A 27,912-nucleotide genomic window follows, 5' to 3' on the forward strand; every position below is an offset into this window, starting at 1 on the left:
CGAGGGAACGAGTCAGGGCAGGGCTGGGCAGGCGGGGAGACAGTGCTCGTCCGATGGGGGCTCCCGGCTGGTAGAGTCTCTGGCCCTCTCACTACCTTCCTCCTGCTCCCAGTGTGTACCCCAGCTTAGCCCATGGCTGAAGCCCGACGGCTGGAAGAAGAAGAGGAAGAGCTGCGGGAACGCAGAGAGCTCGGAGCCTCCAGGAGAGTCCGGGGCCGAGCTCACTCCAGCCACTCTGCGGCAGGTAAGGGTAGGGGTTGGGGTGTGAGCTGGAGAAGAGAGGAAAGGAAGGAGGGTGAGTGAAGGCAGCTCCAGGTTGCCCCAGTTCGGGCGTGGACTCTGGTGCCGGTGCGTGCGTGCGAGCGCGCTGTGACCGGGTTCCTCAGCACCTCTGCCTATTCTGCCTGGCGTGCGCTCTTGGGCACTCGCGGCTGTGCGGCGGGGCTGGGGACTTTTAACTCTGGCCTGGGAGTGGCTGGAGGTGAGCTGGGGGAGGAGGAGGGAATATTCAGCTCCCCACCCCCTTTTTAAACAACAACAACAAAAACACTTACTATTTTTGTATCCGCGTTTAGCAGACATCAGCCCACCCATTTTCAGAGTCAGCCTTTAATAAGAAGTGATGGTTCTGGAGTTGAAAAATCTCCAATCCCATTTGCCCCCAAGGTAGCCAGGCTATCTTGATTCATCTTCTCCTCCCTCATCATTCTCATTCCCCTGTTTTTTCTTTCCCACCAGAGGGTTACTATTTAACTTAATTTTCCTGACCGGATCTGTAAAAATGCTGTTTCTTTCTCCTTGAGTGTATTGGAAGTTTAAAATTGGCTTGCTCCATTAAAAAAAAAATGGGCGAACATACATAGGGAAAAAAAGGGCCCAGTGTGGTTCAGTTGTCAACAACACAAAGTTTGGGGTCAGACAACTTGGCTTTCAATCACTCAGCTCTGTTTACTGTGTGAATGAACCTTGGCCATGTATTTATAACGCCGTAGACCTGAGAGGCATAAGTATAGAAGTAGATTTAGACCTGGGAAGGGACCTTTGAGATCCAGTAGTCCAGCCTCTTCATTTTGAATTTGAGGAAACCGAGGCCCAAAGGTTAAGTGACCCATCCAAGGTTGCATATTTGTTTCCTCGTGTGTAAGTCAAACTCAAATAAAAAGGGATTCCTGCAGGCCATATATTGACTTAGAAAAACACGAATTAACATTATCTATATCATGTTGTATTTTTATTAAACATTTTTCAATTATATTTGAATGTGGTTGGGGCTGCACTCTGTTGACACCTCTAGCTTTCAATGACCACAAAGGTCTCTTCCATTCCTAAATCGGAAGAGCTAGGACTCAAACCCTTGTCCTCTTTCTCCAAATCCAGGGCTCTTTTCACATCACCATACTGCTTCTGTTTTCTTCATCTACAAAATGAGGGAATTTTCTCTAAGGATACTTCTAGTTCTGTGTCATATATATTTTGTGGACTGGGAATTTTACAAAGGTCGGCTTTCAGGTCATGTATCTGGAGTACTGCATGGATCAAATACTTTAGCTTCTAAGTGGATGAGTGAATAAATCTGGATCCCCATCCCTTCCCCTAGCCCTAAGACTTTCCTTAATGATATGTAATACAGAGGAAATTCACCAGCTAGTGAATTTTACCAGGTAAGCTGAATTTATATAAAAACCAACCACCAACAACAAAATAAAACAGCCAGGGAAAAGTAAGGGAACAAAAGAGGGATAAGGAAGAGGAGCCAATGCAATAATACATCAAAGGCTTATATTGTAAGTGAGAAAGCAGAATGTAGTTAAACATTCCATGACCCAGGGAGCCAGCTTGGAGTCTTTTCATTCCTGTTGGCTGTGCAGAAAGAAAAAAAAATATATTGTGGACCTTTTCTAAGAGCTAAGAAAATAATAATATGGAGGGGGGGGGGAGTAGGAGAGGAGAATCTGCAGAAAAAGTAATGTGGCAAATGAAAGGGAAGATCTTGTAATCAGAGGGTGTTCTCCATCTATATAGCACCCCCTTAGAACTAAAAACTTGTTCAAATCAGACCTTTTTAAGACTTATGCCTATACAGATCATCACACCCTTTTCCTAAGTGCTGTAACTATGTTTGATTATTCATATTAATTTTTAAAAATAGTTGGTAGTTTAAGGTTATGTATAGTAAACAAGTGTGTGTAGAGAAGTAAGCAAATAGTTGTTTGTGTGTGGGGGGAGGTATTTCAGGGAACAATAATCCAATAAAAATGCTTAAGTCTTCAAGAATATGTTTCTCATCTGCATTATTGATCAAAACCATGGATAATTGAATTTTTATAACCTGCAAACTGCTTTGCTTTCTTGCAAGGAACTATATTCTGAATATCCTTGTTTGGGATAATTCTAAAAATGATTTTGTGTGTATATATGTGTGTATGTATATATATATATGTATATGATATATATAGAAACACATATACACAGATGCATATATACTCTGTGTCTGTGTGTTTGTTTAACCACCCACTAGCAACATGTGTAACTATTTCAGGGCTGTGGGCAGTATATTTTTTATCTTGTTTCTCCCAACTCCTTTAATTTCTGAAGGCTGCTGGATGTTTATCTTGGTTTGGCAAGTTTTTTGTTTGTTTTAAGAGATGTGTTACAATACTTGTCCTTTGTGAATTCAGAAATCTTGCTTTATAAAGTTTTAAAATCTTACTATGTTAGATATTATGAAGAGGAGAGGATCGAGATATTGCAGGATAGAAAGACGGATAAACGGGACCTCTTTGATTTTTATCCCTCTTATAATCACTAATTTGATATTAATTCCATCTCTTTAGTCCTCCCAACAAGAGGTCTTTATTCTCCTTTACACTTATGGCTAATGTGTTGCACAGACATTCTCGCATTCCTTACCAAGCCTGGATATTTGTTGATTATGTCTTAGAGTCCATATTCTCACAAAGAGGCAGTGCGAAGGATGTGGTGTGTGCTAAATTTGGGATTTAAATTTTTAATCATCTCTTCTCACCATTTCTCTCTCTGTAGCCTCCCCAACTATGCCCATCTTTTATACCTTCTTTTTTGAGCTATATCAGTTCAGAATACACAATTTAGCACCTTATATGCTACTCTAATTTCTCCCCAGTGAGATTATAAGCTCCTGGAAAGGCCAAGCTCTCTCTAGCAGAAATAGTGCTGTACAAATGGGCAGGGTGTTACTAAAGGCCCATAGGTCAGTCAGTCCCAATAGCTAACAAAGTAGATACCTATCATTTTGGGAATGGGTAAACAAGATATGGTCTGTGAATGTAATGGAATCTTACTGTGCTGTAAAACGGTGAATACAGAGAAGCATGGAAAGATTTATATGAACTGATATGAAGTGAAGTAGGAAGAACCATGAAAACAATATATATATATAATACATATATATGTGTGTATATATACATATATACACACACACACACACATTCACTACAATGATGTAAATTAAAACAACAGCAACAAAAAAATCATAACTGAATCCTGGGAAATTATATTGGCTAAGCTTGACCCTTAAGAAGAGATATGAGAAGGCACCTTCCTCTCTTTTACAAGGTGGGGGACCATAGGTATGGAGCATGGAATGTGTCAGACTTATTCAATATATGGCTTAGTTTTACTGAACTGTTTTCTCCCTCTTTTTTATTCTTTGGGGCTATATTGGGAAATACAGGTGAGGTAAAATGAAAAGATAACAGTAAAAAATTGTTTTTTAAAAATCCATTAATATCTTGGTGGAAGTGTGTAAAAACCACTGGTGTAATAAGTACAACTGCTCTGAGTTGTATCTCGTACAACTTAACATCAGTTAAACAATAAATATTAGTTAACTAATATTGCTGCTACACATATACATGCATGCATTGATGTTTACGTATTTTTTTAACCCAGTAATTTTAAGAATCCTTTTCTCCTAAATGTGGCCATAGAACCATAAGTAAGGTTTTTGTAATATTAGTGTTTGGCTTGCTTTTAAAAATCTAGATCCAAATGTTGCCTTGACAGCCTCCAGTTTTTCTCTGAAATGTGTTAAAAATCATACAATGACAGAACAATAAACATTTCGTGAATGCTTATTGAGCTGAATAATTTGCTAGGATTTTGATAAGTTACAAAATGTAGCTAAGGACCATAGACTGAGATATGGAAAGAACCATTTAGAATCCCTTATTTCCATCAAAACAAAGCTCAAATAATTTTTTTGTGAAGTCTTTTTGGTTCTCCCCAGTTGCTAGTGCCTTCCTGAATCCCAAATTACCTTGTATTTATTTTGTATCTACTTATTTATGTTGTTTCTCCCAATAGAATGTAAGCAGGAACTATTTCCTTTATGTCTTTGTATCCTTAGGACCTAGTGTGGTGCCTAGGTACTGAGCAGACACTTAATAATTGGTGATTGATTTGGTCCAACTCCTTCATTTTACAGATGAGGAAACTGAGGCTTAGGGAGGGTAAGTGAGGTGTCACGCTCATAGGAAGTGGCAAAGCTTAGATGTGGACCTGGGTTGTTCTTGTTCACTGCTCTAGGCTGGATGCTGTCCAGCTGCCTGAACCAGATTAAAATGTAATTGAGAAATATTTATCTAAATAAAAAGACAATAGAATATAGATGGTGTTAATATGTGGTTTTCTAAATCAATATGAAGCCACCAGGATCCTTATGTGTGGTTTAATGATTCTGGTTCTATTTGAGTTTGATATCAGTGGTTTAGAGCCTACATTGTAACACAATTAAAAATAAAAACAAATTTACAAACCCCAGGTTAAGAATAGAAGAGTAAGACAATAGTTAGAAGATTTTTCTTTTTGTCTGAAACTGTAAGTTCATCTGTGTTGGGAATTCCAGACGTAGAGGTTCTCTTCACCACTGAAGATAAAACTCTTCTGAAATTTATAGTCTTGAGTTGTTTTTGGACACTGAAAGAATTAAGTGAATAGTCCAAGGTCTCACAGCTAGACTGTGTCAGAAACAATACTGGAGGGGCAGTGGATAGAGCTCTGGCCTTGGAGTCAGGAAGACCTGAGTTCAACTCCAACCTCAGACAGTCACTTGACCTTGGGCAAGTCACTTAACCCCAATTGCCTCACCAAAAAGCAAAAAAAAAAAAAAGCAATACTGGAACCCAGGTCTTTCTGACTCCAAGACTGGGTCTCTATGTATTATACCATATACTACCTCTCCATCTGTAATTCTTCTACGTTTTGTGTGCGTGCATACTCACATGTGTACGTGTAGCGCATGCATTTAGTTGTATCTAATGTGTTTCTGGTAGTGCTGACCCCATTGTGCATCCCTTTAGGTCAAGGGTTTTTAACCTGGGGTCCATGAACTTGTTTTTTGAAATATTTTAAAAACTGCATTTCAATATGATTGGTTTCCTTTGCACTCCTATGTATTTTATTTTATGCATCTGAGAACATTATTCTGAGAAGGGGTTGATAGTTTCACCAGCCTGCCAAAGGGGTCTATGGCACAAAAAAGGCAAAGAACTCCTGATTTAGATCTTTCCCTATTTCCTTGTATGCTTCTATGATTTTTAAAATAAAGCATTCAAAGGTAGTGAGTTCTGAGGAGCCAGATGCTGTTTTCTGAGAACTGACCTTCCACTCAGTGGGAAAAGCTTGGAGGCTTAATTTTTAATTTTCTTCGTATTAAGATTTGCAAATAACAAATGCTCCTTTGAACCTCATGCTGGATTAATAATCTAGAACCAGTAGGACATACAAGCATGCTGCTATGCTATGGTTTAATTCAAATGTAAGTAGGTCACAGGTGTGATAGAGGGCCACGGTTCTCAAGCCTTCCTTCTCAGGGGTCATTTAAACACAGCTTTCATTGTGAGTGAGCATAAGAGCAGTAACTAGCCATTGAAAAGGGGTGCTGAGTGTGATGTCGTAGTACTTAGTGTGAGGCAAATGAAGAATTACCAGCTGCTGTCACTGTGCTACTAGAACTAAATCATTTCCTTCCTTCCTACCCTCTTGTCACAACATCTAGTAAGCCCCTGCTGTGTGCAAGACTCTGGACTAGGGTTTGGAGATATAAAGATGATATAAGATGCAATCTCAAGGAACTTTAAAGTCCAGCAGGGGAGATAATATGTCTAGGCTTTATGATTTCATTGGTGTGAACACACTTTACATAAGTGCAGATTACAATCAGTCTCATCCTCTCTTCCCTCTTGTAATTATTGTATATTTTATTTATCTGCTTAATGTATTTACCCTTCTGCTCTTCCCCATAGAAGGTAAGCTCTTCAGGGCAGTGAATATTTCGTGTTGTTTTTGTATCTCCAGCCTTGGGAATCAGAAAGACCTAGGTTCAAGTTCTGATTCTGACGCAGAGTAGCTGTGGGAGCCTGGACAATTCGCTTAAAGCAGGTAATGTCCCCAAGCAACTCTGTTAGACTGTAAATTAGTCTTCGTGAATTAAGGCAGCCAAAACAAATGTTATTAACCTCTTTGGAGTACCAAACTAGACTCATCACAGTCTGGCTTATTATTACTTCCCTTCATGTACTTGACATTCCAGCCATACTCTCCTATATGTGTTGAATTCAGCTTTGTGTTTCCCATTTCCCTACATTTATACAAGTTCTCTTGCTTGCCTAGAATATGCTTTCTCTTCACCTCAGGCTCTTAGAATATTTTTCTTTATTTGAGGCTCAGCTCATGTGCCATCTGCTGAAGAAAGCTTGAAGTGACTAGCCCAGGGTCACAGAGCTAGTGTGTATGTATGAGGCCAAACTGAAACTCAGGAAGATATGTGTAATGCTTTGCAAACCTCAAAATGTTACATATATGTTAATTATCATTAAAATCTTTTACATATGTATGTATGTATTGTCATTCAGTTGTTTTTTAGTCATGTCTGACTCTTCATGACCCTGTTTGGGGTTTTGTTGGCCAAGATACTCGAGTAGTTTGCCATTTCCTTCTCCAGCTCATTTTACAGATGAGGAAAACGAGGCAATCAGGGTTAAGTGACTTGCCCAGGATCACAGAGCTAGGAAGTATCTGAGGCCAGATTTGAACTCAGGAAGATGAATCTGTCTGGCACTCTATGCACTTCATCACCTAGTTGCCATTATGTGTATGTGTATGCATATGTGTATGTATTGTGTGTATGTATGTGTGTATATAGGTATATGTATGTATATGTATATGCAGCTAGGTGGCGCAGTGGATTGAGTACCCACCTGAAGTCAGGACGATTTGAGTTTCAATTTGGCCTCAGACACTTACTAGCTCTGTGACCCTGGGCAAGTCACTTAACCAGGTTTGCCTCAGTTTCCTCATCTGTAAAATGAACTGGAGAAGGAAATGGCAAACTACTACAGTATCTTTGCCAATAAAACTCTAAATGGGTCATGAAGAGTCAGACACAACTGAAATGACTCAACAACTGTGTGTGTATATGTGTGTGTGTGTGTATGTGTGTGTGTGTGTATTTTAAAAATATCCACTACTAATGGTTCAGGGTGGCATAAAGCTGATTTTTTTTAAAAGAACTTATAGAATAATAGAACTCTTTTGATTAAATTACAAAAAGAAACAAGCTTCAGAAGAGTGAGCTCGCTTTTATTTCTTGCAGACCTGCCTTTTTATTTCAGACTCATAGACCATGAATAAAGGACTCATCATCATCATTTTCCTCACCAGTCACAGTCCTGCTTGGGACCAGTGGAAGAGAACTATGGGAATGTTCTTCTGGGGTTGGTAGCTCCCCTTGTGGAGCTGAAGGGCCAAAGTATTCTACAGGAAAAGGTTAAGAATAAGGGTGTGAGAGTCTGAAAGGACTCCTTTCCTTCAGATTCCATGTCTCATCCCACCCCACACCCCTTAAGGGGGCTTGTGGTTATGGTGATGGTATTTTCCAAATAAAAAATTGGGACATGTCGTCTGACAATAGGTCCCCCACCTATTAATTATTAACTAATGAATAGAATAAAATATTTTAAATTGAAACTTTCCCCACATGATCAGTTTTACATGGAGGCCATGCCTATGGGAAACTTCATATTGGATAGTAGCATTAACTAAAATAAAGATGCTGTGAGGTGGTAGGTTTCCAGGCACTGAGTACCACAGCTCATGTTCTTGCCCCTCCCAAAGTGCAACAGCAAACAAATAACCTACAGGTTATTACTTCTACAGGCACTCCTACAGGTTATTACAGATCACTTCCTTTTCCTTAGGGCGATTTCACTGAAGTGCCTTGGTGTCAGTCACTGAGTCAGAGAGGGAGAAATAATTAATGCTTTAGAGGCAGCTTGGCATGATGGATATAGATTGTGTCTTAGAGCCAAGAAGACCTGGGTTCAAGTCTAGCCTCCGAATATATTGGTGGTGTGGACCCTGGGCACTTCTCATTGCTCTAGAAAGCTCTTTAAGAGTGTAGAAGAAGGTATCCACCTGCATAGGGAAGAAGGTATTTCCTCATCTTTCCTTTACCAATGAAATCACAGGTTCAATCCCTGTCCTTATTCTTAGGACATCACACAGCTGCAAAGTAAAATGCTATTTGAAATCGAGAACAAAGGTCTTTCTTTACCAGCCTTTTGATGACCAAACAATATAATATATTTAAAGTATTTGGTAAATCCCAGAGTGCTATATAAATGTTATCTGTTATTAGGAGGCATTACCCTGTTATGCAGGTGGAAATGTGGAGGGAGTATGCATTGTTGCCTAAGAAGAGAGAAAAAGGTTTGTAATAGTCACTGTGGGGCACATTATTCTTGAAGTGTCCCTTCTGACTGATTTGTCTAACAGAAGATGTAGGGTAAATCATATTAAAAAGCAGCAAAAATATTATTTAATGTAGAGGATGGTTCTCTGGGAGGGGAGGGAGAAGAGAGGGCACTGGAGGAAATCTTGATGATATTAATAAAACAACATCTATAAAAATTTATTTAAAAATAAAGAAAAAAAAGTAGTGAAATGTGATGTCAAGTACAATATAATATAATCTCTGATGTTTAAGCAAAATGCTTCCAAACAATAAGTATTTACTTATTTCGAAACCATGAAAGCCCTCTTGTATTGAAATGACAACTCTGGGTGTTACATCCTTTTTTTTTCTCTTCTTTTCCATACTCTCATTCCAATTCTGTTTGCTACTCAAATGGAAAGATCACTAGACATGGAATCAGGAAACCTGGCCTCTGTCACTAAGCAGCTGGTTGACCTGGGGACAAGCACTTCAACCTTCCTGACTCCCAGTTTCCTCCTCTGTAAAATGAACTCAGTCTAACTCGGATCTAGCTCCAGGTCCCTTTGGGCTCTGATATTCCCTGTTCCATATTCAGGTTTTTATCACTTCCTTTCCTTAGGACAATTTCACTGAATCTCTTAGGGGTCTGTCACTGAGTCAGGGAGGGGAAAAATACAAGTCTATCAAATGCTGCTACTTGTTACCAACTCTTGAAAAGTTTAATGGTGGAGAGATAGAGGAAGCTGAAACAAAGGATGACTAATTGTGTTTGGGGATTTTCCATGCATTTGATTTCCCTGTGCACACTCTCTTTTTGTCACTCACTTGAATAACTAGGAAGTTGATGATACTGAGCTTATAGAGTATGTTCCAGTGACTGCATGTGTCTTAACATTTTTAATAAATGGTCATCCTGAGAATAGAACATTGCTAGTTGACTTTGAATTTCTTATACCCAGGGCATCTCTTTCAATTAAGATTCTGTAATCTAGTCCAGTAAAAGCTGGACATAAAATATTTGGGACAGAAAGGTACCATGGTATAGTGGAAAGAACACTGTATTTGTAATCAGAAGACTTGTATTCAAAGGCCGCTTCTTCCACTTACTACTCATCTTGGGTGGGTCACAACCTCTTTCTGGGTCCTGGTTTTCTCACCTATAAAATAAGGGGTTTAGATTAGATCGCCTCTAAGGCCCCTCCTAGTTCTAAAACCTACAGTCCTCTGGCAATTTTTTTCTTATATATCTATGTAAAATTATTTAGCACTGTCAAAATTGGCTACTGAAATTTGTCATTTACTAACATACCATTCTGTAATTCTTTACAACCAAGGGCTTGTATAAGGAAAACATAATTAAGAAGCCTGACTTAATCTGTAAGCATTTATTAAACATCTACTGTGTGCTATATTTATGAGTCTATTGACCTTCATTTCTCCTTGAAAGAACAATAATTGCTGTTTATAGTGTTTTAAAGTTTTCAAAGCACTTGGACCAAATTATCTCATTTGAAATATCACAGTAATTCTGTGGAGTAGGTGCTACAGGTATTGTTAAGCCCATTTTACAGATTAAAAAAACTAAGACCCAAGAGGTTAAGATGACTTGACTACAGTCACAGAGTATTAATGCTGCCCCTAATGGCAGGATTTGAACCTTGGTTTTCCCAGGTTCTTTATCTTTCTTAATTAATAATTTAGCTACAAAAAAGTAAGAATATCAAAGTACTCAAATAATACTCAATACTCACATCCTAGACAGAGGAATGTTAAGTTGTTTTAATTTTTGTTTTTTATTATTAGATTTGGGTAGTTTCCTTCTTGCAAACATCTGCTGCCTCTGGTGTTGTAGAAAGAGTTTGGAGGAGAAAAGTCTGAAGGGATCATTCTTATCATCAAGCCTTTATTAATCACTTATGTGATGATAATTTTGATACCCCTACTCAAATTAATCAGTATTTATTCAGTTTACTGTGATTTGATGGGTATCAGTGATCATATTAGTGAATTAAGCTGAATAGGATTAAGTTTAAGTTGGTATCATAATGCTCGTTTTGGGGGTCTGTAGTTTTCAGTTCTTCCAAGGTGGCATCATCTAAGGAGAGGTGTGGTCACTGTTTCCCTGGCCTGTGCTCTGATCTGTAATCGACCATAAGCACTCTTTCCTACCCTGGAGTTGTGACCAGGGTTCTAGCTCCCCTGCAGCTGAATTCCTTAGCATACTAGTGCTCCTCCTCACCCTGGAACTATTACCCAGAACTGTATATGGGCAGTGCAGCCGAGCCTTGCACCCAGTGCCAGCAAAGGGCCCTCTGTAATCTCCTTCTAACCAGTTGTTTGACCCCCTCATCATCTGTGGGCTGGGAGCTCTGGAAGCAGCAGCCACCAATTCAGTCACACCCAAAGGCTGCTGCTACCTTGCCAGGGCAGCTTGCTCTGGACTGAATTGCACTCTTACCCCAGTGGGACAGACCTTTTCTTCCAGCCTTTTAAGTTGTCTTGGGCTGGAAAATTGTTTCACCCCGTCCTATGGTTAGTTCTGCACTCCAAAATTTGTTTTGAGGCGTTATTTTAAAGTTGTTTGGAGAGGGATTTGGGAGAGCTCAGAGGAGTCCCTGCCTTTACTCCCTCATCTTGGCTTCCTCTCATCTTTATTAATCACTTTCTAATGATTAACAAGCATCTAATGATTTCTAATGATTAACAGGCATTGTGCTAAACTCTTGTGATACAAAAATAAAAGGCAAAAACATAGTCCTTTCTTTTAAGAAGCTCACATTCTAATGGGGAGATAATATAGAAACCACCACATATGTACAAATGTACAAGACTTCCCAGAGGGAAGGTAGGAGCTATTGGAGGTAGGGAGTGGACATCAGGAAAGACTTTTTCCTTGAAGATGGACTGACTTGGAATTTGAAGTCAGTAAGTAGAGGTGAGGGTGGAGAACATTCCAGGCATTAAGGACAGCCAGTGAAAAGACACAAAAGTTAGAGATGGAATGCTGTGTTCTGTGACCAGCAAGGTAGCCAGTATCACTGGATCATAGAGTATATGGAGAAGTATAAAGTGACCAGAAATGTAGGAAAGGACCAGGTTGTGATGGCCTTTAAAAGCTAAAGGAAGCTTACTAGCTATGTGACCCTGGGCAAGTCACTTAACCCCAATTGCCTAAAAGAAAAACTAAAAAAAAAAAGCTAAAGGAAGGATTTTACTTTTGATCCTGCATATAGTAGAGAGCTATTGGAATTTATTGATGGGGGGTGGCCCCATCAGACCTGTGTTTTAGGAAAATCACTTTGACAGCTGGATGGCAGATGGATTGGAGTAGAAAGAGATAATCAGAAGGCTTTTACAATAGTATGTAAGTGAGAGGTGACCAGGACCTGTATTAGACTGTGAGTAGAGAAAAGAGAGATGGTGTAAAGGAAGAAACAAGACTTTTGGAAACAGGTTGGATGTGTGGTGTGAGGGTGAGAAGTTAAAGAGGAGGACACCAAGATTGTGATCTTGGGTGACTGGAAAGATAGTGGCATTTTCAACTGTAATAACCCATGAAATATAGGGAAAGTCCTTTGTTTTGCAGAGTAATCCCAAGGAAAAAGCCCTTAGGCATTTCAGTTCAGCAAACAATTCCATCAACCACAGTCCTTAGCCCAAGGCCATGTACTCTGAGTGCTCCTGTCTTGTCAAATGGAAAATTTCAAGTGATAACCTAACTTCTAAAAAAATAAAACTCCAAATGCACAAACTGGAAGAAGAAGAAAAAAAGAATGAGTGTTACTGATGAATTGTGGGTCCTGGAAATGAAGAGGCTAACCTGATTATAAGGTCAACAGGAGTTATCCCAGAGTTTTAATGGGAGTTAGAGGATCTGGGTTCACAAGTCTGCTTTTGATACAACCTAGGTGGTTGAATAGATAGAGTGCTGGACTTGGAGTTAGGAAAACCTGAAATCCTGCCTCAAATCTGACTATATGCCAAGATATGACCTTAGGTAAATCAACCTTTCACAGCCTCAGTTTTCTCATCTGTAAAATGGGGATAGGGATAGCAACTGGGCAGCTAAGTGGCACAGTGGAAAGAGCAATGGGCCTGGAATCTGGAAGACCTGCATTCAAGTCCGGTCTGAGACACTTACAATCTTTGTGACCCTGGGCAAATCACTTAACTCTGTTTGCCTCAGTTTCCTCATCTGTTAAATGAGCTAGAGAAGAAAATGACAAACCACTCCAGTATCTCTGCTAAGAAAACCCCCAGCAGGGTCACAAAGAGTCAGACCTGGCCAAACAACACCGGGCACTAAGGCTGCCCTTGGTACACTAAGTATTGTTGACTTCTTCTTTCTCCTTCTTCAGGAAGAAACACACCAAGGCATAATGGATAGGAAGCTGGTTTCAAAACCAGGAAGAACTAGGTTCATATGTGGCCTCTGACTCTGCAGATAGACTAGGCAAATCTCTCAATCTCTCAGTGTTCCAGAGAACTTTCTAAAGCTATAAGGTGCAGAGAAGGTGCCTACCTGCGTCGGTAGAGGGACTTTTTTCATCCAGGAATTTCTTAGGTCAATGAAATCATGGGTCTGGTGCTTATTCCTTCTTAATCTGCAAAAAATGAAGAGCTTAGACCAGGTGACATCTAAGGTCTTTTCCAACTTGAAGTCTTTAATGTTTTGATCCTTATAGTCTGTGTGGCCTTGGACAAGTCCCTTCACTTCAGTTTCTTCATCTATAAAAATAGAAGAGGGAGGGTGGATATTGGCCTCCCAAGGCACCTTCTGTTTTCCTGTGGCTGTAGTTCAGGCACACACTAATTATTCTCCTCTGGTTATCATAACAAGCTAATGTATTGTTGAATGTCATTATCATCTTTGCATCTGTCAGGCCAAGGAGCAAATGGAACTGTGGCATACTTCTTTGAGAGTCCTGGAGGCTTTTCATGATGGCCCTCCATACATGAAATTGCATTCATTGATCTACACTAGGGGGATAGGAGACTGCTCTCAAAATCCAAGCCCTTGCCTTTGAAGATTTTCCAGTGATTTAAATTTTTATGACCAAAATATTTTTATTATTTAAAATTCATTGACACAAAGTTCCTTTGATCAACCAACTGGAGTCCTTTCTTTTTATCTAGTCTGGTAATCTAGAATTTATAATACAGCTGGATGAATGCCTTCAAACTCTGAAGCCATGGATGCAGTTGTGACTGACTACTGAGCTACCTTTTAGCCTGAATTCAACTGGTTTCAAAAGTAGTAGTGTATGTTTTTTAAAGCAATAAACCCAAGGAATCACACTGTCTGATTTATTCCTTTTGGGGTAAACATCCTTTTTATTGATTTTTTTTTCTTCTCCACACTGTGTCATAAGATTGTTTTGATTTTTTACAATTTTATTGATGCCTTTTCCAACTACACCTCCCTTTCTTGCTTTTCTTCACCCCATTAAATTCTTTCTTATAACAAAGGAAAACAAACAAGCCAATCTGACCCACAAAGTGTCCAGGACACTTGATTCTCTCCCTGTAGTTCCTCAGCTGTCTAGGGACATGAAGAGAATAGGGTTTTGGTTTTCTTTTTAATTAATTTATTTATTTTTAGTTTTCAACAATCACTTCCAAAAGCTTTTGAGTTTTAAATTTTCTCCCCATTCCTCCCAGCCTCCCTCCCCAAGACGGCATGAAATCTGATATAAGCTCTACATGTATGTTCTGTCTCCTGGGACCAGATTGCCAAAGTGGATCTGAGTTTAGCTACCTTTGAGTGTTGTTTTAATTTATGTTATTATAAATAGTGGGTCTATTTTTCTCCTATTTCAGTTTACTTTATTACATGTTCATTAACGTATATAAGTCTTAGGGTGTTTTTCTAAATTCCTGATATTTGTCACTTCTTACAGTGAAATGAATAACACCATTCTCCCAGTCCCTCAGGCTCACAATCCTGGACTCCTCACTGTCTCTCATGCCCCATATCCAAGTTATAGACAAGGCCTGCCCATTTCACTTTTGCAATATCTCCCCAATATGCCCCCTTCTCTCTGACCCTGCTACCACTCCAGAGCAGGCCCCCATTACCTCATGCCTGGACTATTGCCATAGCCTGCTAGGGGGTCTGCCTGCCTCAAGTCTTCTCCGACTCCAATGTATTCTCCATTCAGTCACTGAAATGATTTTCCTAAAATACAGATCTGACCGAGTCAGCCTCCTACTCAATAAATTCCTCTGACTCCCTATTGCCTCTAGGATCTAATACAAAATGCTCTGTTTGGCATTCAAAGCCCTTCATCACCTAGCCACCCTTCTTTTATCTTATTCCCTGATATGTATTCTTTGCTGCAGTGACACTGGCTTCCTGACTGTTCAGCAAGCAAGACAATTCATCTTTCAGCTCTGGACATTTCCCCTGACTGTCCTCTGTGCCAGAAATACTCTCTCCCACTCTGACTGCTGACCTCCCTGGCTTCCTTTAAGTCTCAACTAAAATCCCACCTTCTACAGGAAGTCTTCCCTAACCCCTCTTAATTCCATTGCTTTCTTTCTTTTAATAATTTCCCATTTATCCTGAATATAGCTTGCTTTGTATATATTTGTTTGCATGTTGTCTTCCCCGTTAGATTGTAAGCTCCTTGAGGGCAGGGATTGTCTTTTGCCTCTTTTTATATCCCCAGTTGTTAGCACAGTGCCTGGCATATAGTAGGCGCTTAATAAATGTTTATTGAATGTATATTAAATTCATATACTATAAGTTGTTTAGCCATTCCCCTGTCATTGGCTACTCATTTTGCTTCTAATTGTTTAACACAATGAAAAAATGTCATTATGAATATTTTAATGTGTATGAGACTCTTCTTTGTAGTGTTTACTGATTTCTAAGGTGTAAATGGTCCTACAGAAAATTGAACAGTTGCCCTGTAAAGCCTATTAGAGCTGGCTCCAGCATACTCCTGATTGGAGGTATCTTCTCACGTCTCTTCTCTGGAGCATCTGTGTTCATTGTAATGTTGCAGCATTCATTTTTGATTGCTTTTTTGCAGTTCTTTTTTCCATTTACGTTGCAGTAGTCATTGTGAATGTTGTTTTCTTGGCTTTGCTTACTTCACTTTGCATCAGTTCATTAAGTTTTTCTATGCTTCTTGGTATTCATCACATATGTTGTCTTATAGCACAGTGATAATCTATTATATTCATGTACCACAATTTGTTTAGCCATTCCCCAAATCCAAGTCTTGCCTCCCTTTTACAGCCTTTTCAAATGCAACCATAACCCTATAACCTTCCTTGAATTTTTTACCACCCCATAAGTTGCTTATATGTACTTTTATATGTTCATCATGTAATATGTATATTATTGTTGTTGTTGAGTTGTTCAGTCAAGTCAGACTTTTTGTAACCTTATGTAGGATTTTCTTGGCAAAGATACAGGAGTGGTTTGCTGTTTCCTCTTCTACTGGCTTAAGGCAAACAGGTTAAGTGACTTGTCCAGGGTCCCACTGAGTGTATGCTAGTGAGTGTCTGAGGCCATATTTGAACTCTGATCTTCCTGATTCTAGGCCAACTGCTCTGAACACTGAGCCTCCTAGCTGCCTCCAATATGTGTAACATACTTGTATGTATATGTGTTGTATTCCCTGCCAGATAGAAGAAGCTCACTGAAGGCAGGGACTATATCTAATTTAAATTTGGAATTGCCACCAACTTATGGCACAAAATTCTATACATAGTAGGTTCTTAATGAAAATTTCTGGAAAAATTAAAATTATGTCAAATTATATCATAATTATAATTAAATTATATTAAAATTATTCAGCAGAAATTTTGTCTCTGAATGGATTGAGATTCTTCTGTCCTTTATGTTCTATAGTTAAGGGGAATGACATTAATATTTCTTGGATGACTCAGTTACTGATAGTGCCTAAGGGTCCTGATTCTGAACAAAGTACTACAGCTGGTGCTGGAATTGAGCTGAACCTATATTAAATCCAGAACATGCTTTGTGAGTGACTTTTTGGTCAAAATTCCTGATATTAATTAATATATGGAAAACATGACATAACCCTGTTGAAAACTGTATTATTGAAATTTGTTTCATGATATTTAGAGAAAAAAAGCTAGACCCTTTATAGTCCCCTGAAGCAGGGTACTTATTAATAGGTAGAGTATTTTTTAAAAGTGTTAAAAATTATGAAGATTTTATTATCCCATTCATTAGTTTATAGCTGTTAAGGAAGTATGTGGTATAGCACATAGAGTGCTGGACCTTAAGTCAACAGGACCTAAGTTCACCTGAGCCCAAGGTAATAGCTAAATGACCCTAGGCAAGTCATTTAATTTCTGTTTGCTTCAGCTCCTCAACTGTAAAGTGGGGATAATAATAGGACCTACCTCCCCAGGTAGTTGTGAAGATCAAATGAGATATTAGTAAAAGTGTTTTAGCCCAGTGTCTGACACATAGTGGGCTCTATATAAATGCTTATTCTCTCCCTCCCTCTCCTTGTAGTCAGTCATGGTTAGTGTATTTTTATTTTAGTCTTTGGAATTTAAAATGGCATAAGTAGAATCCTGGTATCAGACACTAAGTTATAGAACCTCAGTTCCAAGGACTCTGGATAGGAAGAAACCTCAGACATTGTTGGGTATGGTTGGGTTCAACCCATACCTGAATGGCTATCCTCTCTACCACATCCCTGGCCTGATTATCAGCAGTTCATACTTCTCTTGGGCTTTTTTACTTTCTCTTGCAATTATTCCATAAGTCTTGTCTTCTCTACTAGATTTCAGACTTCTGGAGGGCCAGAGTCCATATATTTTTGCTTTCTGTAGTCCTCACTGGGCCTTAGAAGAAGTTAGGTGCTTGTTGAAAGGGAAAGTGAGATGGGGAAAGAAGTATGCTTGGAATGGTCAGTAGGTAAGAGCTATACCTTGCCCACCAAATTCTTTAGGAAGAAGAAAGTTGCAATAAGCTTCAAGCTAGCTATCAGAAAAACCCTAGTTTGGAAAGAGACCAACACAGACTGAAGCATTCATGTGACCGGATTTTTTTTTCTATATTTTTTTCTGTTTCTGTCCTGGAAGAGAAAGGATGAAGTTCAGGGAAAGTCAGCTTTATGTTGAAGCTGAGCTGGGACAGACCATGAGGAGCAGCTCAAGTCAGAAGGGACAGAGGCCAACGGAGGCAGTAATGAAGCTTTGATTTACTGCCTCCCAGGGCCTCACAACTGAAGCAGTCTGCTTCCCTGGAAAACTCCATTGGAGAAAAGATGCTTTTCTGAAGTTTGAAGTACACCTTTTCCCCTTTCAGCCTCTCAGGCGATCCAGTTGGTCCCACCCATTAGATCTGGCGGCCAGCACACTATGACCAACTGCAGCTTGCTGTCTGCTTTTGGAGGGTCTTCAAGCTAAGAATGGTTTTTACATTTTAAATACAATAAAATTTTACTTCAAATTGTAAAAACCTTTCTTGGCTCAAAGGCCTCTATTAAAGCAGATTGCTGCTCATGGTCTGCCCACCCCTGTGCCAGATCAGCAGTTCACAAAGTGTGATCTGCAAATCCCCTGGGCTCCCCAGCTCTTTTCAGTGGGTCCTTAGTCAAAACTATTGTCATAATAATATGTTATTTGCCTATTAAAACACACCTCTCTGTTCCAACTTCATATCTGTGTAAGGCTTGATTTTCTTATATACCTCAACGAAAACAAAATCTCACACAGAGTGAATGCAGAAACATATATGAGAAATCACCTGACTTCCATAAACCACTCATTAAAGAGATTTACAAAAAAATGGGCCACTCTTCTCACTAAATCTTTTTTGTTTTGGAAAATACCATTTAAAAAAATAAAAAATGTTATTGTTTATGTTAACATATAATAGATTTATCATTCTTTTACATAGCTTAATAAGTATTTTTAAAATTTATCAAACTTAGTATCTGATATGGCAGATATCAATGGCTATAACCCACATAAACAAAAGCCTTTTAGGGTCTGCAATAATTTTCAAGAGTATAAAGGGGTCCAGAGACCAAAAAGTTTGAGAACTGCTGCTTTAGATGGCTATTAAAGGAACTTAATTATGATAGGCTTAGTCCTTTCAAGTCACAGAACTGTCCTCCCTTTCCTACTTCCCCTTTCTCCTCTCCAACATCTAGAGGTGTAAAGTTCATGTCTTTAAGAAGTGTGCTAAGCTGGCTGAAGGAAGCACCTTCAGTCTTCTTCAATGGCTGGTTTATCTCCTGAGGCCCTTCTCCTATAGCAAGGTCAGAGGCTTCCTGAGGCCTATGATAGTAGAAAGCAAATGAGAAAGAAAGGGAGGAAGGAGAAAGAGAGGGAGAGGAGAAAAGAGGGGAGAGGAAGGAAGAGGACAGGGAAAAGGAGAGGAGGGTAGAGAAGGGGAAAGGAGGGAAGAAGGGAAAAGAGAAAGGAGGGGAGAGGAGAGGGAAGGAAAGGAAAGGGACTAATTAGTGAGATCTGAATTTTATCTAGCAGCATGTACTAAGTTCATGCTATCAGAGGACCTCTAATTGATGCTGGCAGCAGAACAGTACCTGTAAAGCAGGAAGTGGTGCATACTTTCAGGTACATGTGGTGACTGGAGTCTGTGGACAAGGTCTAGTGTCATAGCTTAGACCTGTCCCTCTTTTAAAAAACAGAAGTGGGGGACGGGGCCACCAAGGCAGCATGGTCTGCTGCAATTACAGAGACAGAATCAGTTGACTCTAACTGCTTTTGCTTTATTATCTGATTCCATGCTTTCAATTTGTTCTCCCAGTTATTTATCTTCAAACTTGACCCCTCTTCTAAACTCCAGATCCAATTTCCAACTGCCTACTAGACATAGGATCATAGATCTTAGATTTAAAGCTGGGAAGGAACTTTAGAAATTAAGTAGTTCTTCATTTTATTGATGAAGGATTGAAAAGGTTAAATTAATTGACCAAGGTCATTCAGAGAGTAAAATCCAGAATCAGTATTTGAACCTAGTTCCAAATCCAGTGCATTTTCTAGTGAACCACACAGCCTCTGTTTCCACTTAGATGTTCCATTGGAAATTTAAACTCAGTGTACTGAACCTGTTCTTTCCCAGAAATCTACTTCTCCCTGACCCCTCTGTTCTTTTCATTGTTTGCCGAATGAATGAAAGATCTGGATTGGAGGGTGCTCCAACACTAGGTTTTGTTCAATTATAGTTAACTTATAGTGAATGCTACTGTGTGCAAAAACACCTCTATCCATCCCCTACTTTCTACCTCTTGCTTTGTGGACAGTACAGGAATACCTCAGAGATATTTGGTTTGGTTCCAGACCATGGCAATAAAGCAAATATCACAATAAAGCGAGTCACACAAAGTTTTTGGTTTCCTAGTGTATATAAAAGTTATGTTTATACTATACTGTAATCTATTAAGTATTCAATAGTATTATGTTTAAAAAAGTTTACATATCTTAATTTAAAAATTCTTTATTGCTAAAAAATGTTAGCTATCATCTGAGCCTTCAGTGAGTCATAATCTTCTTTTTGCTGGTGGAGGGTTTTGCTTCAATGTTGATGGCTGCTGACTGATTAGGATGGTGGTTGCTGAAGGTTGGCTGTCCAAATTCTTAAAATAAGAAAACAATGAAGTTTGCTGCATTGATTAACTCTTCATTTCACTTGAACACTTAGAGGCTATTGTAAGGTTATTAATTGGGCTAGTTTCAATGTTGTATGCCTGGGAATAGGAAGGCCTGGGGAAAGGGAGAGTGATGGTAACAGCTGGTCAATGGAGCAATCAGAACACACACAACATTCATCAATTAAGTTCACCATCTTATATGGGTGTGGTTTGTGGCACCACAACACAATTTCAATAGTAATTTCAAAGATCACTGATCACAGATCACCATAACAGATACTATAATAATGAAAAAGTTTGAAATATTGTGAGAATTACCAAAATGTGACACAGAGACGTGGTATGAACACATGTTGTTGGAAAAATGGTGCCAACACACTTGCTTGCTACAGGATTGCCACAAACCTTCAATTTGTAAAAAATGTATTATCTGTGAAGTACAGTAAAGCAAAGCATAGTAAAGTGAAAAATGCCTGTAATTGAATCAATTCTATCATGGCTACTGGGAAGAACAGGACTTCACTAGACCAAAAAAAGCCTCCACCCTAGATAATACTCACCTATATGTATTGTCTCCCCAATTAGAGTGTAAGCTCCATGAGGGCAGAGACTATATTGCTAGTGCTTTAGGCTGGTACCTGTCATATAGTAGGTATTTTTAAAATTGCTCATTCGTTCATTCATTTATATAAGTTAAGAAATAGAGAGGCAGATAAATGGAAGACAGAAGTTAAGTGACTTGCCCATGGTACCCAGCTATTAAGTGGCTGAGGCTGGATTTGAACTCAGATCTTCCTGGCTCCAGGCCCTGCATTCTTCTCATTATACCACCTAGCTGCCTCTGCATCATCCTCAATTCCTCATTCTCCCTCACCCCACATACTCAGTCAGTTACCAAATCTTATAGATTGAGCAGTTATGACTTCTCTTGTCTCCTCTTCAATTTTTTGGCCACTGTGCTGGTCAGCTCTCATCCCCTCTCCTGGACTATCACTATAGCCTCCTAATCAGCCTCCCTGTTTCCAGTCTCTTTTCTTTCCAGTCTATCCAGCTCAGAGGTTCCCCAATTTTTTTTGGTCTACTGCTCCCTTTAAAAAAAATTACTCAGTGCCCCCCTGGAAATTTACTTTCTTTAACCTTTTAATTTTTTTTTTGAAATTTGTGTCATTTCAAAAAAATACAATTTTTTTGAAAAAAATGACATATCTTAACTTTAACAATTTATTGTAAATTTGTGGGGGGGGTTCCTGCATTGAAATTTTGACAATGCAATATTGCCTCATGTAACTGTATAGTATCATATTTTAAACACGTCATTACATGCACATATTCCTGCTGATGCATGCTGGACTTCATGACATGCTTGCCTGCCAGCACTTGCTTGTTAAGACCTGTTGGCTGACTTGGCTACTGATTGGTTATAATTTGCATTTTGTGTTTTTATTTGGAAAATAATATAATCACTATGACTTTAACTCTGTTACATAACAGATGAAACATGTACCAACAGTTTTTCACAATTTTCTTATTTTCTTTCCTTATGCTTTGAGGTCCCCTTATTTTTATTCAGTGCCCCCCAATTGTACCAGAGGCTACTTCTGCCCCCTCCCCATTATTCAGCACTCCTCAGAGGGATGTATCACCACTTTGGGAATCTGTGATCCAGTTCATGACTTCCAAATGAATATTCCTAAGGCACAACTCTCACTTTGTTGCATCCCTGCTTAAAAAGCTCCAGGGGCTCCCAATGGTCCCTAGGATCAAATTCAAACTCCTGTGTTTGTCCTTTAAAGCCTTCACAACCTCGCTCAAATGGACCTTTTCAGGTTTATTCTGTATTATTCCCTTTCATACCACTCCAAGGTCCAGACAAACTGGCCTTGTTGCAGTTCATTCCTTATGACGTTCTTCTGCCTCCCATTTCCCAGACTTGGCATAGGCTGACTCCTCTGCCTGGAATGTACTCTCCTCTCCCCCCTCATCTCTCAGAATCCCTGCTTTTCTTCAAGGTTCAGCTCAAGCATGATTTTCTGCATGAGGCCTTTTCTGATCCCCTTCCAACTCCTAGTGCCTCTCCCATCCCCCAATTTCCTTGTATTTATTTTACATATATGTTTTTTTATCTTGCATATATATTTTTATTATATTTATATTTTTTGTGCATGTGTATATTGCATATACCTGTGTATATCTATCTATCTATCTATCTATCTGTCTATCTATCTATCTATCTATCTATCTATCTATCTATCTATATCTGTGTCTATGTTGTTTTCCTCTCAATAGAATGTAAGCATCTTGAGGGCAGGGATGTTTTCTTTTTTGTGTTTGCATATCTAGCATCTTGCACAGTGCCTGGTATATACATAATCACTTAATAAATGCTTATTGATCAATTGAAACAGAATACTAGGTCTATAAAATGGGCATAATTATATTTGTACTACCTGCCTCCTGGGAATGTTGTGAAGAATTCAACTTGAAATTGTACTTCATCCACAGACTGGAAGCTATGGGCATAGTGGGAATAGAGTTCATTTCCCTTGGTTCCCCATCCCATGGTGCTAGCAAATTCTTCTACAATTCTGGCAGCTTACCTCCCCCCCTTCTTCTCCTCACTCTACCGCAGTTCTAATTCCAGAACCTGACTCTCTTGGGCCCCTTTCAGTTTTCCTCCCATCCCTTAGTTTTGCCGTCTTTCCACACAGGACCAGCCTTACCTGACTGTGGATTATTCTTGATACCCGAGGAAGTCAGGAGAAGGAAAAGTGAGATGCAGGAGGGTTCTCATTACAGTAACATTGAATTTCTCTGACATTGCTTTGTAAGAAAGGGCTTGGAGAGAGTGAGTTTTCCTGCTAACTGAAGCTTTTTTTTTTCCAAAAAAGAAAATAAGGATTTATTATACAGGCGTGCTACACTTAAGCCACAAATAAAACAATCAGTCCAGAATAACAGAAGTCCCATGGCACAAAGTCAAGAGGCAGGTAGATGGAATTTGCATTAAATGATGGCATGTCCTTTTGTCAGGGAGGTCATCAGATGGTGGTAAGAGTCCTAGTCAGATGGTTGAGCTAGTAGAGTCCTTCGTAGGGTGGGGTGATGTCTCCCAAAGGTTTCTGCCTTCCTGAGAATGTCACCAAGGATCATTCCATCTCTGCTCCTGTGGCCTCTGTGGTCAGCACAGTCTGGTTATTTGGACCTCTGCCTCATCTTTCTCCTCTTGCATTTCAGCCTACACATTTGCTTCTTCCTTCACTTGGCTCTCATGGCACAATGGAAATCGACAAGATGGCGCTAAGAAGAAGAGCCTAACTGAAGCTTATTGATTTAAAGGTTCCCATTTTTCCTCCAGCCACTTTGATAAAATCATAGCTAAACTCTGTGTACATGCATGAGCCTTGCTAATTAGAGTTTTTCTCCACAAAACTGTACTGAGTTAAAGCTCAGGAGATGTTCAGGAGCTATTGACAATTCAGGTCCGTTGTGTTCTCGTGCGTGCTTTTAATAGTTTTTCTGCCTCCTTCCTCCTTTTCTCCTTCCTCAGCTGACAGTTTTCACCACTTGTTGCTTTCAGAGTGCCTTTCAGAGTTTAATCGTGTTCCCTCCTCTTCCATTTTGTTATGGTCTGGAAAAGCAGATAACTCATCTTGTTAGAAGAAGGTATAAGCAGCCGTGCCACAAAGTCATGAAACCTTGGAGACAAAAGCAATCTAGTTGTTTCCATGCTAAAGTCAATATGCTCATCCATTTGAGTTTCAGTTAACAGTCAGTATATGTGACAAGTTTATAGCTATGTGGGCAGTCAGATGGAACAGTGGATAGAGTAGCACTGGGGGCCTGGAATCAGGAAGCCCTGAGTTCAAATGTGACACTTACTAGTTGTGTGACCCCTAGGCAAGACTGTTAACTTCAGTTTGCCTTAGTCTCCTCATCTGGAAAATGAGAATAATAGTAGTAGTACCTACCTCCCTGGGTTCTTATGAAGATCAAATGAGATAATTGTAAAGCACTTTGCAAACCTTAAAGCATTATCTAAATTTTAGTTATTATGCTACTAGTGTAATGTCATATACTTATATTATCTCTCCACTCCATAGACTGGGCTCCCCCATCTGTAGCATGACTGAGTGGGAAGAGAGCAGCATTTAGAGTCAGAAGACTTAGGTTGAAATCCTGTCTCTGATACTTACTATCTGTGTGACCTTGGGCAAATCATTTAACCCTGTTTGCCTCAGTCTCCTCATCTGTAAAGTGGAGATAATAATAGTACCCGTCTGCCAGGGTTGATGATAAAATGAAATAGTAAATGTAAAGGGCTTTGCAAACTTTAAATTGCTAAATAAATGCTAGTTATTATGCTACTAGTATGTTGTTATATACTTACTATTTATCTTATTTATCATCTTATCATTATTACCCTGGGCAAGTCACTTAACTTCTGTCTGTCTCAGTCTCCCCATCTGTAAAATGAAGGGCCAGCTCTATACAGACAGCATCATCTCTCCTGGGGGTCCATCTTGTTCCCCTCTGCCCTGTGCAGCTCACCCAGAAAGCCCTGGCAGGAGGGGCAGCAGGAAGATGCAGATCATAAATCTCATGGTCTTCCCAGTGATGCAGGCCCCCAGAGAGGTTACTTCAGAGCAGAGAGAGCACAGGGGAATGCACAGAAGGAAGATGGAGTCTCTCTCCCTAAGCCTTTCTCCTGTTCCCCCTTCCCTTTCTTTTGCAGCACATTAATAGTTAAAGGGATCAGATTTCAGACATAAACTGGAGAATCTTGCACCTCCTGCTGTTCCAGGGGAGAGGTGAGTCTTCCTGATGCTTTCCTGAGGCATCTGTCTCCTGAGGGTGGGAACAGAGGTGAAGCTCACCCAGTCCCCAGCAAGAAACCAAGCGTGCTTAAGGAGCAGAGGTCCATCAGATGAAATTAGTGGCCTTGTCCATCTGGCTGGGGTTTCCTGATGATGCACAGAATAGAGAAACAGCCGAAGTCTCTATCTGTGCTCCCCAATCTGGTATCTGCCTCAGTGCCTTGTTCCATATCGCCCCTGCTGGATATTAATTCAATACGATTTTTATGTCAGTTTGAAAATCTATCCTGATCTTCTCAAATAGTCTCTTGCATATTGCTATATCACTGGATGCAGGGGATCAATTATTTCACTTCTTGTGTTCCTAGATGCAAGTAAGTTTTCCATTTTTGTAAGAGAAAATTATTCATATAATCTTCCCTAGGTCCCATTATACTGTATTAGACTTAGTCTTTTCTTTTATTTTCCTATTTAATAGTATTTTATTTTTTCCAATGGCATGTAAAGATAGTTTTCCACATTCACTTTTATAAGATTTTGAGTTCCAAAATTTTTTCCCCCATCCTCCCTTCCCTTCCCCCCTTCCCAAGATGGCAAGCAATCTGATACAGGCTATACATGGACAATTATGTTAGACATATTTCCACATTAGTCATGTTGTGAAAGAAGAATCAGAACAAAAGGGAAAAACACGAGAAAGGAAAAAAAAGAGAAAATAGTATGCTTCAACTTAATATTTCCTAAGAGAGAGAGAAAAAGACGCAAACACACACAAACAGTCAGGCAGGGAGCAGTGGAATGAGAAAGAAAGAAAGAAAGATGGCAGGAAGAAATAGCTATTTGCTTCCCACCAATGCAGAGCAACAGTTCTTGAATGAAAGTATTTTGAAAGGGACTCTGCCAAATGAGAGGTAAGCTTTTAGCTCTGGAGACAGGAGAGTCACTGGGGAGCTGTTTCTCCTGGGAACTCTTTGCCTCTGGAAAGGAGAGGAAAAAGAAAAGGAAAGTGCAAAGTGTGGAAATGGATCATAGAAAAGCTAAGCAGTTACTGGGCTGGTTCTTTATCTCTGCTGTGTCTCTTGCATTTTCCTCCTCTCTCCCTCTCTTCTCTACATCTCTTTTTCCCTGGATGGGATGCAAAGCAAGACCAGCAGAATCCATTCTGTATTCCTATTAGCTATAATTACACAGAAAGGAAGCTTGGTGTAACATAGCCATTTTCAAACTTTTTGATGTCAGGATCCCTTTATGCCCTTAAAAATCATTAAGCCTCCCCCCCACCCTGCTTTTATTAATATGAATTACATCTATTGATATTTACTATATTCAGAATTAAAATGCCTCAGCATTATTGTGAAAAGAGTTTTGACCTCATGGACCACATCACCTAAAAGGATCTTTAGGACACCTCTGGGATCCCTGGAATAGATTTTGAGAACTGCTGGTATAGTGAGAAAAATATTGGACCTGAAGTCAGTAGAGACTTTGGTTTAAATGATTCCTTGAACGCTTAATTCCACAATATAGCTATGGGTACTTCTGCCCCACTAATTCTGTATATGTATATTGTTGTTGTTATTCAGTCATTTCTGACTCTTCATGACCCCATTTGGGGTTTTCTTGACAAAGATACTGGAGTGGCTTGCCATGTCCTTCTCCAGCTCATTTTATAGATGAGGAAACTGAGGCAAATAGGGCTAGATGACTTGCCCAGGGTCACACATCTAGTAAGTGTCTGGGGCCAGATTTGAACGCAGGAAAATGAGTCTTCGTGACTCTAGGCCCAACATTCTATCTACTGTGCCACCTAACTGTGTCATATATGTATATACTTACATATATATATGTGTGTATGTATATGTATATTTCTGTAAAGTAGGAGTTCTTTATCTGTATTATGTGGATGGATTTCTGGGGATGTGTAAACATTTAAAGTGTATATATATATATATATATTGGCTGGGCAGTGGGGTTAAGTGACTTGCCCAGGGTCACATAACTAGCAAGTGTCAAGTGTCTGAGGTCATATTTGAACTCAGGTCCCTCCTGACTTCAGGGCTTAAAAAATATTTTGATAGATATATTTCAATATAATTGGTTTCCTTTGCAATTCTACGTATTTTGTTTTATGCATTTAAAAACATTATTCTGAGAAGGGTTTTGTCAGACTGCCGAAGAAGTCTCTGACACACAAAAAGGCTAAAAACTCTTGTTCTAAAGTCTGCTCTGGAACAGCATTTTGCAAAGCTCTGCCAGGAAAAACTTCACCATGTATGGTAAAACAATTAGTATATCCAGATGCCAAATTTAGATTTACACTTTAACTTTTAAAAAATTATAAACTTAATAATTATCAATAAAACAATCAAATAATAAGGACTAGAACCTTATTTTAAAATACAAACAACTTTTAGCTTTATAAGGTAGTGCCAAATGAATAAGGTAGTGCCAGCACTTAAACTTTTGTTCTCCAAACACTTCCAGGTCTGCCTGAAGTTATTCTATCTCTGGCTTTGTTTTCTTCCTTCCTAGTAGTAATAACTGACATTTCTAGAGGACTTTAACGTTTGCAAAGTACTTTACATATATTATCCCATTTGGTTCTCACAACAACCCTGGGGGGGGGTGCAATTATTATCCTCATTCTATAGATGAAGAAATTGGAAGAAATGGGAAATTAAGTAACTTGCCCATGGTTGGGTAAAAATGTGAGAGGTGGGATTCAAAT

At 39.4% G+C, this 27,912-nt stretch overlaps 1 protein-coding gene across 1 annotated transcript in view; it reads left to right on the forward strand.

Annotated features, from left to right (window-relative positions):
- Positions 1 to 33: 33 nt before the first annotated feature.
- The window catches only part of SH3D19 (SH3 domain containing 19), a 214,462-nt gene continuing 186,583 nt past the window's right edge, over positions 34 to 27,912 (forward strand). Inside the window, exon 1 of the mRNA XM_020994097.2 lies at positions 34 to 244. Within this exon, the coding sequence (XP_020849756.1) occupies positions 133 to 244 (112 nt within the window). The 5' untranslated portion in view covers positions 34 to 132. The remainder of the gene's footprint in view (positions 245 to 27,912) is intronic.

The sequence above is a fragment of the Phascolarctos cinereus genome, unplaced genomic scaffold, assembly GCF_003287225.1.
Source record: "Phascolarctos cinereus isolate Bilbo 61053 unplaced genomic scaffold, phaCin_HiC Scaffold_9;HRSCAF=440, whole genome shotgun sequence".
Taxonomy (NCBI): Eukaryota; Metazoa; Chordata; class Mammalia; order Diprotodontia; family Phascolarctidae; genus Phascolarctos; species Phascolarctos cinereus.